Source organism: Elgaria multicarinata, chromosome 21 (assembly GCF_023053635.1).
Source record: "Elgaria multicarinata webbii isolate HBS135686 ecotype San Diego chromosome 21, rElgMul1.1.pri, whole genome shotgun sequence".
Taxonomy (NCBI): domain Eukaryota; kingdom Metazoa; phylum Chordata; class Lepidosauria; order Squamata; family Anguidae; genus Elgaria; species Elgaria multicarinata.
Window position 1 is genome coordinate 3224724 of NC_086191.1, and position 16927 is coordinate 3241650.

General features: G+C 50.2%; 1 protein-coding gene across 1 annotated transcript in view; it reads right to left on the reverse strand.

The window, feature by feature from the left end:
* The window catches only part of ARHGEF2 (Rho/Rac guanine nucleotide exchange factor 2), a 135236-nt gene extending 120437 nt beyond the window's left edge, over nt 1–14799 (reverse strand). Inside the window, exon 1 of the mRNA XM_063146105.1 lies at nt 14720–14799. Coding sequence (XP_063002175.1) covers nt 14720–14737 — 18 coding nt within the window. The 5' untranslated portion in view covers nt 14738–14799. The remainder of the gene's footprint in view (nt 1–14719) is intronic.
* Nucleotides 14800–16927: the final 2128 nt, after the last annotated feature.

Below are 16927 nucleotides of genomic sequence, written 5' to 3' on the forward strand. Positions count from 1 at the left end.
CAAAGATTTAAAAGCATAAAAACAGCAATATCCATTTTATGCATCCAGATTCCTCTCTGTATGGGAGACCTGTCCTTCCAGCTTCCTTGAATTTACAGCCATGACAAATAGGGATCTCAGTAAGCCAGTCACAAAATCAGAAAAGAAACAGGTCTATTCTATTCGGAGAACCATATGGTTCCAAGTCACCAAAATTTAAAAAAGGAAGAAAGAGGAAAAGCCCAAGCATCTGCCCTACGAGAACAGCCAAACCTCAGAGACATAGTCAGCCTCACGTTCTCTCTGCGTCGTGCCTCCAACAACAACGGACATCTGGAACCAGTTAGCGGCTGATCTGGGTTCACTTAACGGTGGCACCGTTCAAAGACAATTGAGACCAGCCGGCAGGGAGGCGGAAAAGCGTGCGTGCCGCCGAAGGCACACTCAAGACAGCAAGCCAGACGAGGTCTAGGCTAGAACAGCCTTTCTCCCTTGGCACTGTACAGAGATGCTAGACTACAACTCCCATCATCCCCAGACAACACGGCCCACAGCTGGAGGGATAGGAATTGTAGTCCAACACATTTACAATGTTTCTATACTGCTCCCCATTCAAATATTTCGGAGCGGTGGACAAGAAATAGAATAAAAGCATAAAAATACCATATTAGAAATGCAATTTTTAAAAGAACGAAGTTCTGATAAAACCCCAGTACTGGTTAAAAAAAAAAAAAAAAAACAGCTGGTCAGTCACGGAAAGCTTCCTGGAAAAAGAGTGTTTTCAGGAAGCACCGAAAACAGTACAAATTTGGGGCCTGCCTGACTTCCAAAGGCAAGGAATTCCGTAGGAAGGGGGCCACCACGCTGAAGGCTCTTCTTCGGGTGGACTTCAATCGGATGACAGGTCCATGTGGTACCACCAGGACTATGCCCTCGGATGACCTCAGTGACCGGGCAGGTTGGTCCCAAGTTGTTTAGGGCTTTGTACACAGGTACCAGAACCGTAAACCTGGCCCGGTAGCGAATAGGCAGCCAGTGCAGCTCCCTCAGCAGAGGAGTTACATGCTGGAAAGGGTCAGCTCCAGACAGCAGCCGTGCTGCAGCATTCTGCACTAGCTCCAGCTTCCGGAGCAGCTTCAAGGGCAGCCCCACATAGAGCGCGTTGCAGTAATCCAGCCTTGAGGTTACCAATGCCTGTACCACCGGGGCCAAGCGATCCCTGTCCAGGAGAGGCCGTAGTTGGTGAACCAACCGAAGATGGTCAAAGGCACTCCGAGCCGCCGTGGCCACTTGAGCCTCCAGCAAAAGAGACGGATCTAGGAGTACCCCCAAACTACGAACCTGATCTTTCAGAGGGAGCGCAGCCCCGTCCAGAACAAGAAATGGATCTAGAGGTGGAGGCGATTTGGGGAAGGGCTTCTCTAAAATAGGGGATGAAACGGCCTGGGTAGAAAAATCCCAAAAGAGGGAGTTCAAGAGACAACTGCTAGTCCATTTGTCTGTGACGCTGGCAGGTAGCGGGAAAGCAATGGGGCCGATGAAAGTCAAGGGCGAGTGCCAGATAGAATCATAGAATAGCAGAGTTGGAAGGGGCCTCTAAGGCCATCTAGTCCAACCCCCTGCTCAATGCAGGAATCCACCCTAAAGCATCCCTGACGGATGGTTGTCCAGCTGCCTCTTGAAGGCCTCTAGTGTGGGAAAGCCCACAACCTCCCTAGGTCACTGGTTCCATTGTCATACTGCTCTAACAGTCAAGAAGTTTTTCCTGATGTCCAGCCGGAATCTGGCTTCCTTTAACTTGAGCCCGTTATTCCGTGTCCTGCACTCTGGGAGGATCGAGAAGAGATCCTGGCCCTCCTCTGTGTGACGACCTTTTAAGTACTTGAACAGTGCTCTCATGTCTCCCCTCAATCTTCTCTTCTCCAGGCTAAACAGGCCCAGTTCTTTCAGTTTCTCCTCATAGGGCTTTGTTTCCAGACCCCTAATCATCCTGGTTCTGGTTCTCCCAAATGTGGCCAGTGGCCACCAGAAACACCCGGCGGCAGTGGAACATGGCAGACGTCACGTGCCTAAATTACTCGCCGACGCATGGATCGCACCGCTTGCTTGGGGGAAGGCGTCGAAGATTTAAGAATCCCACAAACAGCCTCAGCTCGGGTTTCCCTTTCTGCTGTAGTCCTCAAGCGCTGAGCCAGAACCACCTGTGCAAACACACCACGTTTGAACTCCCAGATCTGTTTTCATTCAGGCGGCGAAAAGGGCCTGATGCAAGCGTTACGCGCGGCACGCCGCGTCCTCCCCGTCCCCGGCGGGGGAACAGCCGCGCCGTTTCAACTACCCCCCTGACCCAAATCAGCTGGCGAGCGGCTTCAAAGCGGGCGAAAGAGAAAGCAATCCGTTCGTCAGGACGATTTCGTAACAGGCGCAGATTTCCTGAAAGGAACTGTGCGCCGGGGGACAAAGGAGTGAGGAATCCATGCTTTCTTCTCCCCCCGAGACAACAAAAATGGCCGTTACGCACACGCACATTTTGCACAGTTAACCAAATAAGCAAAATATCAAAGCCCCGCGGATGCCCGGATCAAACAACCGCCTGACCAGATGTACCCTGCAGTGAACCACGGCAGGGCCAGCCCAAGACATTTTGGGAACCTCAGGCAGACAACGCAAGAGCCCGTCCTCCAGCCTCATACATCACCGCCCTTTCTGTGATGTCACAGCAGTTCAGATTTCAAGCGAACACGACGGCAGCAGGCCCCTTTCTTTAACTCAGGCCTAACCCCGTGGGGAGGAAATTAGGGTGGCGCTATGGAAAGGAGGACAGGGCTCCTGCATCTTTAACCGTGGGATAGACAAGGGAATTTTAGCAGGTGTCTTTTGTAGGCCTGCAGCACCTGGTGAAATGCCCTCTTCGTCACAACAGTTAAAGCTGCAGGAGCCCGGCCCTCTTTTGGATCTGGTCAAGGGGGCAGTGGGTCTGTCCTCCACAAAAGCTGGGGTAAGAGGCTATGTGGGTGAGTGTTCAGTGCCCTTCACCCATGCTCCCCTTCTACTTTAGAAATAGTACATGCTACCCAGTTTATTATTAAAATATATTTAGGTAAAATCGTTTTGTCTTTTCTAAAATCTCAGCTTTCAACCATCCGGTCCCTAAGGCAAGTTACAATCATCAGAGAGCCAGTGTGGTGTGATGGATGGAATGTGCACTGTGACTTGGAGGCTCTGGGTTCTAATTCCCAGACAGCCATGAAGCTCACTTGGGCCTTTGCTAGACCAGGGGTTATCCTGGGCTGATACCTGGGATCGTTCCTGTGCATCCAGATGACGCACAGGGGATCCCGGAGTCAGGCAGGGATCAACCTTCCTTGGCCCCGGGATAAAGCCTACCCCTTTGGGCCCGCTTTTTTTCACAGTTTTGGGCTGAGCCTGGGACCGCGAGCGTGTGGCCCGTTTTCGCGGCTTTTCCCGGCTCCGTGCAATTACTCGTGAGGAGCCGGGAGCTGCGCACAGGGCGCAGGGTGGGTGGAGTGGGGAAACCCAATTTTTAAAAAAACAACAACAACCACTTATGTTGGTGCACGAGCGTTCGTGCGCTTCGTTCCTTTAAAAAAAATGGCGGACGCGACGGGTCTCTCCTTGACATTTAGACTAGGGCGACATCCCGCGATACTTGCATCACGGGGGTCTCCCCTCATCCAGTGGGGATTTACTGGTAGGTCTAGCAAAGGCCTTGGTTTGCATGTAACAGTGTCAAATCATGGGTTAATTAACCCAGGGTTTGCCAGGAATGTGTGGAGTGTGGAAGCCAGGTTACAAAACAACCTACGAACGGCCCATTCATAGGTTGCTGGTGTGATGTCTGAACCCGGACACTTTGGGTTGTTTTTGGATTTAACACCCTAAAGTTAACCTATAAATGTTCTTTGGTTAAGCTCTGGGTTGTTTCATCCAGCGGTCCCCAACCTTTTTGGCACCAGGGACCGGTTTCGTGGAAGACAATTTTTCCATGGACCGGGGGATGGGGAGGTTGAGGGGATGGTTTGGGGAAGTCCACCACACCACACCCCGCCCCCCACTCCGCTCCCCATTCCAGCGTCCTGGCTTTGCTTCAGCTGGGTGGGTGCCCAGCCAAAGCAAAGCCAGGACGCTGGGGCGGGCGGGCGACTTCGGAACGGCGCATCTGGAAGTCGCTTTCCCAGAGCGGCTTCCGGCCGGGTGCGCCGTTCCAAAGCCCCCCACCCCAGCATCCTGGCTTCGTTTCAGCTGGGCAGGCGAGATGGCACCCTGCGTTCAGGTACGCTGGGGTGGGGGTGGGTGGGTGAAAGCAGCTCACCTGCCGGCCCGGTTCCTAACAGGCCACGGACCAGGACCAGTCCGTGGCCCGGGGGCCCCTGGTTTAATTCACAAACAACCCTAAGTGTCCAAGTTCGAATGTCACCCTAACAACCTACGAACACACAATTTGCCAATGTTACATGGAAACTGGGCCAATGACTCTCAGCCTAACCTACCTCACAGGGTTGTTGTGAAGATAAAACCGAGAGGAGGAGGGTCACGTACACCGCTTTGGGTTCGCTGGAGGAAAAGGCGGCATATAAATGTAATAATTAACTAAATGCATCCTTTCAAAACAAACGAACCATGGGAAAGAATGACATCAATGGGAAGGAAAACTGAACACAGCGAAAAAGGGGGGCATTAAAAAAAAAAAAACCCAGCAAATTCTAATCGAATTTGCTAAAAGCCTAGACAACAAAACCATTGTCACCTGGGACAGAGAAAGCAAATGCCCTGTGTGCCAAGCAGAGAGATGAGAAAGGGGTGAGGGGGAATTCCATATGCAGGGTGCCACAGGAGAAAAGGCCCTGTGTACGTGACTGGAGCAGATCAGGGTTTAAACACTAAGGGGAAAAGGATGCTTCCAGGATTAAAGCAGGAGCCGGTTTTTACCCTTACATAGAGAGCGTCATCACAAGGGGGGGAATCGTGTTTGCTTACCGTCGCTTCTCCACCAGCGTGTTTATCCCTCATTACTTCCTCTTTCAAAAGAGGAAGTAAGCAATGTGCTTGTGGGCTGTTTTGATCCTGGCAGTTCTCCTGCACACAGCAGGAGAGAGCAGCAACTTCCATCTCAAAAATAATTCGGATTTACCGGGGTCTTTCTTTGGGCATGTCTAAACCATGCCTATATCCCGGGGTTGTCTCCAGGTCGTCCCTGTGCGTCCACATGACGCACAAGGGATCCCGGGGACAACCAGGGATTTTCCCCAGATTATCTGGGATTTCCCGATTTTCCCGCAGTCCCGGGACCATCCCAAGGAGTGCGGGCCATGTGGCTGCTGTTCCTGGGTCATCCCTTCCTCCCCACGAGTAGCGGGGCTCTTAGAATGGGCACGGAGCTGCGTGGGGGCAGTCCGTGCCCATCGGGGGTGGGGGTGGGGAACAGTTTTAAAGGCTGGTTTTTACAAAAACCTTACACGTGCGGTGGAGCACAATTGCACTCCATCTCCATTGAAGGAGGGGAAATGGCGGCCGTGACGTCCCACCTCCCGTCCGGGATGTTGGGCAGCCGTCAAGATGCTGGGGGAGGATCATGGAAGCAGGTAAGTCTGTGATCCTCCCCCCTCCCTCCCTCTACACCAGTGGTTCCCAAAGTGGGCGGTACTGCCCCCCTTGGGGGCGGTGGGATTGCATAGGGGGGGTTAAAAGGAAAGGGGGCAGCAGGGGGGCACTCAAGATGGTCTTTTCTGAGAAGCGCCTCTCCAGAAGGTCTTAAAACCCAGGGACATTTTTATGGGAGAAGGTAGTTTGGTCCCAAGCTATATAGGGGAAGGATCCATACATGTATTAATACCGTTTAAGAAGAGTCCTTTTAACGGTGAATTGAAATGTTTCAAAAGCACCAAAATGCTAATGAAGAGACATACCCTGCTTGGTGTGCCCCGCCACGCCGGCTGCAAAACAGAGGTGTTTGCTCTCTTTTCCCTCCCTCGCTCGGCAAGCCTGTGGCGGGTGCTTCGGATTTTGAATAAATATTCAATTAATTGTTACTGTTTTGAATTTTATTGTTATTATCTTCCTTAGTGGGTCGTTGAAAACCGCTATTTTGAATAATGATATTTATAGTGTAGGCTAGGGGTTACTGGGCGTGAGTTTGTGGAACCAAGGGGGCGGTGACCTGAGAAAGTTTGGGAACCTCTGCCCTACACCTTTAAGTACAGACATGCCCTTTGTCGAGCGAAGAACGCTAGAAAGGGCGGGAGGCAGACGACGTTGTAAGAGGGGCCCGTGGGAATCCGTGAACACCCAGCAATGAGTGTGCAATAAAACGCTCGTCTGATGGAGCTTGTAATCTTCTGGGAGTGCAGGACTTTGGTCAGAAACCAGCTGGCCATTGGGGTAGCGTCCAGCCAAGCCACTAATTTGAATTTAAGCTTTCATGTGCGTGCGTCTTAAATATTCCCACCAACTCCCCGCCTCTCTCCAAATTTAGAAAGCCGGCCAAGAATGTAATTGCAAGGAGATGCTAGACTTTGCAGCGGCCGACAAGGGCACGGAGGGTGAGCGTTTTCACATCAAAGACATCCCGGGAGGAGTTTAACCCTGTTAACAGCTGGCTGCTAATCTAGAGTCCCCACCTCCTTCCTTATGGGGTTGGGGGGGAGAAGAGAAGGGCGCAGAGGAAGATTAGACCTGGGATTGTGGGCTAAAACTACTCCTCCGTCCACGAGGATAATCGTCTCAGGGCAAAGCTGGCAGGCTTCCCCCTGCGAGCTTTTCAAGATAGAAAGAAGATGCCCTGGAAACGGAGGAGGAAGGAGGCCACCACAAAAGCGTCTTGAAATGATTGGCCCAGGATGGATAAGGGTACAGCCGCAGCCTGGACGTTAGACATCATTCACCGTTCTGGGGGGCTTCGTAAATTAAGGCCCCAGCCGTGACCCCGGGGCTGACTATCTGCGGAGAAAGCCCCAGGATGTCAGTGGAGAGGCGTTGGGTTGTTTATACGACACAGAAGCCATTCCAGGGCTTTCCCCCAAAGCTCCGAAATAAAAAAATAGGGGACTTACTCCGACTTTTTAACCATGGCGCATGTGACGCCACTCCGGAGTCACGGCAGAGGTGTGGCCGGGCAGACGGCGACCCCTGATTGGTCGCCATCTGCCCGGACCGGGGGAGAGGGCAGGCCAGTCAGCTGAATGGCCACTGGACTGCCTCCACGCTTCCTCTGATGTGGGGAGAGGAAATGCTTGGCGGGGGAAGCCAGGGTGGAAAAAAACGTTTTTTAAAAAACATGGGGAGCGATGCGTGGACACGCAGCAGCACTAGTGCGGTGATCCGCAGTGGCACAGCGGTGCACGGGGCGGCGGTGGCTCCTCCTCCTCCGATGCATTGAGTAGGGGCCATCATTGAGTAGGGATCCAGATGTACCGGGAACAGTCCTCCGGCTGCCACGCTGCTGCCAACCCCTAACAGCACGCCACTGCTCCAGGCAGCAGGAGCGAAAAGGAATCGCTTGGCTGGGAGCCTTTAAAGAAGCCACCCACCCCCACCCCCGACAGGCTGTAGCTTTTAAATATTGAGTTTGTTCTGACCCTATACTGTCAGCTTCACCCTTCCTGGTGCCTGTTTACACTTCCCTGTGCCTGTTTGCATTCTCTTTCCCTCCTTATTGTTTACTACAACTTTATTAGATTGTAAGCCTATGCGGCAGGGTCTTGCTATTTACTGTGTAATCTGTACAGCACCATGTAAATAAATTATAAATAAATAAATAAATAAATAAATAAATAATAATAATAATAATAATAATAATAATAATAATATCATTACAAAGCCCCACCGATGGTGGTGGGGGCCTTGAGGAGCACGTCCTCATTCCACCCCCTCACCTGCAACGGCCCTCCCACAGTCAGGCTAGGGCATCCATGTCTACAGTATTTAATAAATGAACAAATAAAAATAATGTCCTTTATGACTGAGTATTCGATTTATTTATTTTATTTTATTATTTCATTTATATCCTGCCTTTTCTCCACCAAGGAACCCAAGGCGGCATACATAATCCTCCTCCTCTCCATGTTATCCTCCCAACAACAACCCTGTAAGGTAGGCTGGGCTGAGAGTCTGTGACGGGCCCAGAGTCACCCAGTGGGTTTCCGTGGCCAAGTGGGGACTAGAACCCGGATCTCCCGGCTCCCAGTCCAACACTCTAACCACTAGGCCACACTGGCTCAATAAAGGTTGGCCTTTTAAAAATAATAATACTTGGGTGCGCATCCTAATGAAATGTGCTGCGCACGCCTATGCTTGAGGATCCCAGAAGCCTGAGGAAAGCCCCGCTCCCCCGCAAGAAACGGCAGCAGGAAGCGGCTTCGGCGGGGAAAAAAAGAGGGCCGGGCGGTGTCGGTAATCCTGGGTAAACAAACCCCTCGGCTGGGCAAGAGGCAGAAAAAGGCCGCGGCTTCCGCTGATCTCACCGGCCCCGCAGCTGTTGTGCGAGATAGGGGAGTTTTTGAGGAACTAAGAGAAAGGCAGCGTGAAACCCAGGGCGCTGGAGAGGCGGGGTGGGTGAGGAGACCAGCTTCTCAGGCTCAGCTACGGCTGCTCCCTTCGCCGAGGGAGCACCTACCGATTCGCGAGTAAGGGGAGGTGGTAGAGCTCAGCTTCGAGACCAAACCCTGTCTTGCTGATCCCAGAAACGTCAGGACTGACTGCGGTTACTCAAGCGAGCGAGATGGGGAGGAAAAGGAACTCCCCGTGGAGAATTTGGCAGGAACAGCCGAGGCGTAGACGGGTTTGCGTACTGCCCCCCCCATGCGGCTCTTTCAAGCGGCGGGATGGGTATGCGACACCCAAGCACGGCACACTTCACGCACACGATTTAAGGTGGCCTGTGATTTCTAGGCCACCTCCCAACTCCCATCACTCCAAGGAAGCATAGCCAATGTTGGCAGAGGATTGGAGTTGCAGGTCAAAACATCCAGAGAGTCCTTGAAAGGTTGTCACACAGAGGAGGGCCAGGATCTCTTCTCAATCCTCCCAGAGTGCAGGACACGGAATAACGGGCTCAAGTTAAAGGAAGCCAGATTCCACCTGGACATCAGGAAAAACTTCCTGACTGTTAGAGCAGTACGACAATGGAACCCATGACCTAGGGAGGTGGTGGGCTCTCCCACACTAGAGGCCTTCAAGAGGCAGCTGGACTACCATCTGTCAGGGATGCTTTAAGGTGGATTCCTGCATTGAGCAGGGGGTTGGACTCGATGGCCTTAGAGGCCCCTTCCAACTCTATGATTCTATGATTGTTATCCCACTCCAAAGAGCTCCCCCAGCTCAGCGGCGTGTTTATAGGGGAGTACCTGTGCCCAGACGCATGTATGTCTAGTGTGTGTGCATCTGTGTGTGCAGATCACCCTTAGCCCTATGCGGAGGACTGATGTGGCCTTCGGAGCCAAAAAGGTTATGCACCCCGATGTATCATAAGGAACTCTGCCGCTTCATGAGGAGCGGATGCTGGTTTGGGGTACTTTCAAGCCCTGTCACTCACGTAAAAGTGCAAGTCCCATAGATTTGTCGAAAAGAACACTTCTCAACTTCTTTCCAAAAGTCCACAAAAAACAGTATTCCTTGCTCAATGCTGGCAGCAGTGCCAGTACCGGAAAACGGATCCTATTTCCTCACAGCACAAACCACAGGACAGCAAGAGACTGTATAGGCTGCATTTGCTTGGTCGTCACCAGCTCCCACTCGTTGATCCGGGTTTTTTCCTGGGCCAGCGCCATTGCTCTGGGAAGGGCTGGAGATGGCAAGGCCCGGACATAAGGATGGGCGGGCCTTCAACTGCGCAATGACTGAAGTGAGCCCCGCCCCTTGCCTCTCGTCACCCTTATGCTTGCCCGGGACAGGCAGCGGAAACGGAGCCGCCTAGATCGGCGCTGGAGGGAGAAGCTAGAACACGCGTTCTGGACTTCAGGAGCGTGTCTCTCCCAGCCTTTTCCCCGGTGAATTGGGGCCCAGTCCTGGTTGCCCCTGAGACCCCCGTTTCTCCCGGAGGTGTCCGGGGTTTCCCGGTGCATCTGGTCACCCTAGTTCCATTGTTGTGCTGCTCTAACTGTCAGGAAGTTTTTCCTGAGGTCCAGCCGAAATCCGGCTTCCTTTAACTTGAGCCCGTTATTCCGCATCCTGCACTCTGGGAGGATCGAGAAGAGATCCTGGCCCTCCTCTGTGTGACAACCTGTTAAGTATTTGAAGAGTGCTATCATGTCTCCCCTCAATCTTCTCTTCTCCAGGCTAAACATGCCCAGTTCTTTCAGTCTCTCCTCATAGGGCTTTGTTTCCAGACCCCTGATCATCCTGGTTGCCCTCCTCTGAACACGCTCCAGCTTGTCTGCGTCCTCCTTGAATTGCGGAGCCCAGAACTGGATGCAATACTCTAGATGAGGCCTAACCAGGGCCGAATAGAGAGGAACCAGGACCTCGCAATCTCAGAAGGCAAACCGGAAACACAAATTAAAGTAAGTTACCCAAGAACCTACGTACAAAGCAGAGGTCCAAAACACTTTTGGTTTCCAGAACTGGGGAAAAGGCAGGATATAAATAAATAAATAAATAAATAAATAAATAAATAAATGCAACTCTTCCTTGAACCCAAATACAGACAGTGCTGGAAGACAGCATTTCACTTTGGAGCAAGCAAGCCTCCCAGTTTTTTGGTAAGCATAATTTTAAAAATAATCTTAAGAAATCAAATAAAAACCTGGGGGTCAGGGAACCTGGGGAGGGGGGGGGTCAAGAGAGATTCCCCTAAGCACAGTGGTCTTATGGAACTTCACCCAGGCCTTATGGAACTTCTCTCTAACATTTTCTTTTTAAAAACTAAAACACAAGGTGTTGAGTTTCTGTGCAGAAACGGCAGATAAGGGAGGAATATTGTGCAACTCAAAATCCTTCCAGCGGCTTTTCATCCCAAGAAGGTAAAATTAAGGCTACCTGTCAAGCACTTCGGGGAAGAGACAATGCAGAGCAGGAGAAAAACAGCCAGAAAGAAAGGGGTTAAGCAATCTCTCTCCACGCCCAATGCGCATTATACAATGGGCATTATTTTTGACCTTCCGAGACTTTAGATTACAGGGCGTTTCCGGTGGACGGGTGGAGAACGCAACGGTGGCCACGAAGCACTCGGCAAATTACAAATATCTGTAAAACTAGTCCAAATGGTAGACTTCACTTGAGGAAACAGCACCACCTCCTGTACTGTTTTGTAATTCACACACACACACACACACACACACACAACCATAATTTAATTTATTCATTATTTTAAAGCAAAAGCACTCCGATTTTAACCAATTCGGGCCCGCTTCGGACATGCCAGGGAAGACGGGAGCTCATTTGTGTACCCTGTTCCTTCATGGAGCTGTTTTTTTATTAGCAGCCTTCAAAGTCCCAGCAAAACTGGAAGACGTAGCAGTTACACCCCGGTTATCCTTTCTAACACACAAGAGTAAAAATTACAATCATAGAATCATAGAATTGTAGAGTTGGAAGGGTGTAAAAGGCCATCTAGTCCAACCCCCTGCTCAATGGAGGAATCCACCTTCAAGCATCCCTGACAGAGGGTTGTCCAGCTGCCTCTTGAATGATTCTAGTGTGGGAGAGCCCACAACCTCCCTAGGTCACTGGTTCCATTGTCGCACTGCTCTAACAGTCAGGAAGTTTTTCCTGATGTCCAGCTGGAATCTGGCTTCCTTTAATTTGAGTCTGTTATTCCGTGTCCTGCACTCTGGGAGGACCGAGAAGAGATCCTGGCCCTCCTCTGTGTGACAACCTTTCAAGTATTTGAAGAGTGCTCTCATGTCTCCCCTCAATCTTCTCTTCTCCAGGCTAAACCTGCCCAGTTCTTTCAGCCTCTCTTCATAGGGCTTTGTTTCCAGACCCCTGATCATCCTGGTTGCCCTCCTCTGAACACGCTCCAGCTTGTCTGCGCCCTTCTTGAAGCGTGGTGCCCAAAAATGGACGCAGTACTCAAGACGAGGCCTAACCAGGGCCGAATAGAGGGGAACCAGACCCTCGCGTGATTTGGAAGCTAGACTTCTATTAATGCAGCCCCAAATAGCGTTTGATTTTTTTGCAGCCACATCGCACTGTTGGCTCATACTCAGCTTTACAAAACCAGGGAGGAGATTTCCCAAGTAAAAGCAACTCGTAAAGCATTGACTGGAAGTGTCAAAATACACAAGTGTGATACAGTTCTGTCGATCTCTGCATCAAGACCAGGGAGCACCACCGGCTCCAGAGAAGAGACCCTCAACCGCACCTTCTCTCACTAAGTCTACTTTCTCACTCCCGTTTCACCCACTGCCGGTGCTCCTCATCTTCCACTGCAAGATTGCTACTATTTGCTTGTTGCTTGACAGGCAGAGAAACCCCGGAGCAGGACGGCTGCCCGATCTCCTCTTCCTCTTCCTCCTCCTCCTCACCAACACCCACACCATTGTGGGCCAGTGATGAGGCAGGTAAACAAGCAGGCTGCAATGCGGAAGACGAAGAGCAAGTCCAGAGGGCTCTTGTCAGCAGGCTTCTGCTGGGGGTTTGGGAACCTGGTAGGGTGACCGTATGGAAAAGAGGACCGGGCTCATGTATCTTTAACAGTTGCCTAGTAAAGAGAATTTCAGCAGGGGTCCTTTGGATGCCTGCAGCACCTGGCGAAATCCCTTCTTCATCACAACAGTTAAAGCTGCAGGAGCCCTGCCCTCTTTTGTAGCTGGTCACTCTAGTATAGCTCCTGCAGCTTTTAACTGTTGTGATGAAGAGGGGATTTCGCCAGGTGCTGCAGGCATATCAAGGACACCTGCTGAAATCCCCTTTTCTAGGCAACTATTAAAGATGCAGGAGCCCTGCCCTCTTTTGCAGCTGGTCACTCTAGCATAGCTCCTGCAGCTTTTAACTGTTGTGATGAAGAGGGAATTTCGCCAGCTGCTGCAGGAATACCAAGGACACCTGCTGAAATCCCCTTTTCTAGGCAACTCTTAAAGATGCAGAAGCCCTGCCCTCTTTAGCTAGAATGACCAGATACAAAAGAGGGCAAGGCTCCTGCAGCTTCAAGTGTTGTGATGAAGAGGGAATTTCACCAGGTGCTGCATGCATACAAATGACACCGGCTGAAATCCCCTTTTCTAGGCAACTCTTAAAGATGCAGGAGCCCTGCACTCTTTAGCAAGAATGACCAGATACAAAAGAGGGCAAGGCTCCTGCAGCTTCAAGTGTTGTGATGAAGAGGGAATTTCACCAGATGCTGCATGCATACAAATGACACCGGCTGAAATCCCCTTTTCTAGGCAACTCTTAAAGATGCAGGAGCCCTGTCCTCTTTTCCATAGGGTCACCCTAGGGCCCCTCTCAGCAAATGCCTGACCACGCCTTCCCTGGACACTAGTCGGGCCTGTGAGGCATGGGGGGGTGGGAAGGAGAGGATGTGTCGTGAACGCAGGGTTTCCATAGGAAATGGGGAACCGTTGGCATTGTGAAAAATACATTTTCGATTCTTTCCAAAACAGACACAGACACCGTGTGAAAACAGGTACGCATACACAAAACGTGAGCCAAGCCTCACGCCCGCTTGGCTCCGCCGCCATTTTCACTGTTAGGTCTCAATCCTGGGAGCATGAAGCTGTAAGGAAGAGGGTTCCCCCTGAGCAGGTACAGAGTGCAGTTGCGTCATTCGCCAAGCAATCACAGCCCAGCTCCCAGCACCCCTGGAACTAGGGGCCGTGTGATTTTCAGACAAACGTGATCCCTAAAACCACTAGCAACTGAAGTTGAAACAACAACAACAACATTTAAACACTCACGCAGAAACACAGCTGCAAACTCCTAATGCAAAGTACTCCGAAGAACGGAAAAGACCCTCAATATATTTCTTGCAATAAGAACCCATCAGCCTCAAACCTATTTGGGTGAACAGCCATGGATGCAAAGCAAACAAAATCAATACAAATCGAAGACATTGGAGTGGTAATACTGCATCCCCGTTACATACAGGTGTATGCCCTTGTGACAGAGCGTTAACGGCATACTTTCAGAGCCAAAATACCGATCGTTAGGATCAAATTATATATTTTATTTTATTTTTTAAAAAAAATGGGCTGCAAGAAAGTGGGATTTGTATGTTTTTCCCAGCTTTGGAAGGGTGTGTGTGGTGTCATTAGGAAAATAACGCAGGGAAAAACTGGTCCCCTTCTACTGCGGGGCTCTGGACCTGTTATTTTTTTAAAAAACCCAGTGAAATCCTGTTTGCAAATCTTGGATGGCACATCTAGTTTGACCATAAAGTGTGGACATAAGATGCAAATCACCCAACGCCTGGTGAATAGCCACAGAAGGGCTGAAGTAGTTGGTCCAACAAAGAAGCTTAGGGGGGGGACGACGACAAAGGAGCAAATTTTGGAAACGTGCACCAAAAAACGGAGGAAAGGAATTCGTTTTCATTGCTGCGGGCATCAGATTGTTAAATCGGGGGGGGGGGAGGGGGCAATTACAGAGAGCCCACCGCTCGGATGTGAATACTTCGAGTCAAGAATAAATCTCTTTTTGCAAACGGCCCAGAGAGGTGGGATAGAAATGTAATAAATAATAATAATAATAATAATGATAATGATGCTTAGATATTAGCCGTCCAAGCATCGCAGTGACATTCCACACACGCACACAGACCCCATGACAAAAATAACGACCCTACCTTTGACTTCCCCGTCATCTTTTTCAAGAAGCTGAGGGTCCGCCCCAGGGTGGACCCCTCCTTCGGCGGCTGCACCAGCTCCTCGGCCTCCACCGTGGTGGCGTCCAGCTGCCCGCAGCTGCCGGGGCCGAAGCTGAAAGCATGGAAGGAAGGGCAGAGTGAGGACGGTGGCAGCTTGGGGAAACGGAGCTCGCAGACATGCACGGAGAGGCACACAATCCCCTTTTGTTGTGATTGTTTCGAGGGCAGGAAATCGGCTCCCTTCACAGGCCCCGGCGACCTCAGAGGGTGGCTGCTCCTATTCCCAGCTGGGGAGAGGCAGTATAGAAGAACCTCTGTTTGCTTTAGCTCCGCAAGCAGTTAGCAAAGGAGGGGCTGGAAGTCACTGGGGCCACGGGAAGGATTTTAGGGCTTCCGCGCTGGAGGGGGTGGATTCCTGCACCGAGCAGGGGGTTGGACTTGATGGCCTTTTAGGCCCCTTCCGACTCTACAACTCTATGATTCTATGACCGCACAGAGTACTTCTCTGCTCCCATCTCAACATCAATTCATGCAGCCCAGACTGTCTCAAAAGGCCAAAATGGGGGTAACAACATCTTTGAGAGAGAGAGAGAGAGAGAGGCTCGGAGCGTGGCAACGAGGGACAGGGCCTTTTCAGTGGTGGCCCCCAGACTCTGGAACGATCTCCCTGACGAGGCTCGCCTGGCACCAGGTTAAGACTTTCCTCTTTGCGCAGGCATATGGCGGCACATCTTAATCACCCACATGTTTTTTTAACGGTTTTTAATGCTCTGTGTGTGTATGTGCTGTGTTTTAGACTTTTAAATTTTGTATACTCGTTTTTATCTCAATTTTAGAATTTCTGTAAACCGCCCAGAGAGCCCTGGCTATGGGGGCGGTATAGAAGTGCAATAAATAAATAAATAAATAAATAATTCTCCTCCTCCTCCTTATATTATTATTAGTTTATTAATTAGTTCTGGCCTAGGCTAGGTGTCTTCATTACTGGTGTCAGTTGGGGGTTTTTTTAATGAAATTTGCACAGTTTTAATACTGCAGATCTATTTTGTTGTTGTAAACTACTTTCAGAGGGCGCGGGAAGGTGGACTTCTAATATTATAAATAAATAAGCATATGTTGCTGTTGTTATTATATTATTATTATCTCTGTTTTCTTGCTCGTGGTGGTTTTTCTAGACGGACATGATGGGCTTTGCCAAGTCATGCTGTCTTTCACTTAATCACAAATTTCCTATTGATTACGTTTTAAGTATGGCTGCTTTCTGAATGTTGGTATTTTGGGAGGCTCGGTTTCTGAAAGTTTTCTGCATAGTTTTTTGATGTGATGCGAGTCATGGAATAATTGTGACCTTTTCCTATTGCCATCGTTCTTTAACTTCCATAGATAGTGGTGTGTATTTTCTCTCTTTTCTTCTTCCTTTTCTACATTTTTGTCATTAGGTATTGCTATGTCGATGACGTACTTGTGTTTTTCTTTTTTGACTATAACTGTTATGTCTGGTCGGTTGTAAGGTATTGTCTTATCCGTATGTATTATTATTATTATTGCAATTCAAACCACTTCATACACTCATCCATCCTTAATACAACCCTATAAGCTAGGCTAGTGTTACTATTATTCTCATACTGACGATAATGCTGAGATTGGAAAAACAGTGTGAGGATCTCTCTTGGATGGCTTTCACCCTAGAGTTTAGATGTGTATCAACTCACTAGTGCAGTAACAGAAAAAAGCATTCTCTTACGGATATTTCACCTGTTCCACAGCTCAGGACTGGCACTGAGGAGTTCCAGGAATAAAATTCCGGCAAGTCCTAACTCAAGTTAAACCCCTGAATGTGCAGAAGCAGTGCCCTGTGTCCCTTAAATTAATGCAATTAAACTTTGTCACATCTCCCAAACTGCAGTTAAACTTTGCCATGTGCCCCTGTAAGCAAGGAGGATGAAAAGACGGTGAGTGGCGAAGGAAGGAGACCGGCTTTCCCGATCCAGCATCCCCACCAGATGGGCCCCGTAATGAAGACGGGAATCGGAGCTGGCAGGGCAGTGATGAGGAAAAACGGAGGCTTTGCAGAGTATGTGGAGAGAGAGAAGAGAGGCTGTAATCCAAACTCAGAGAAGGAAGAGGAGGAGACACAGAGATGTGCGCTTGGGAGGCTTGGGGTCTGTGGGGAAAGCCCCCTGACCT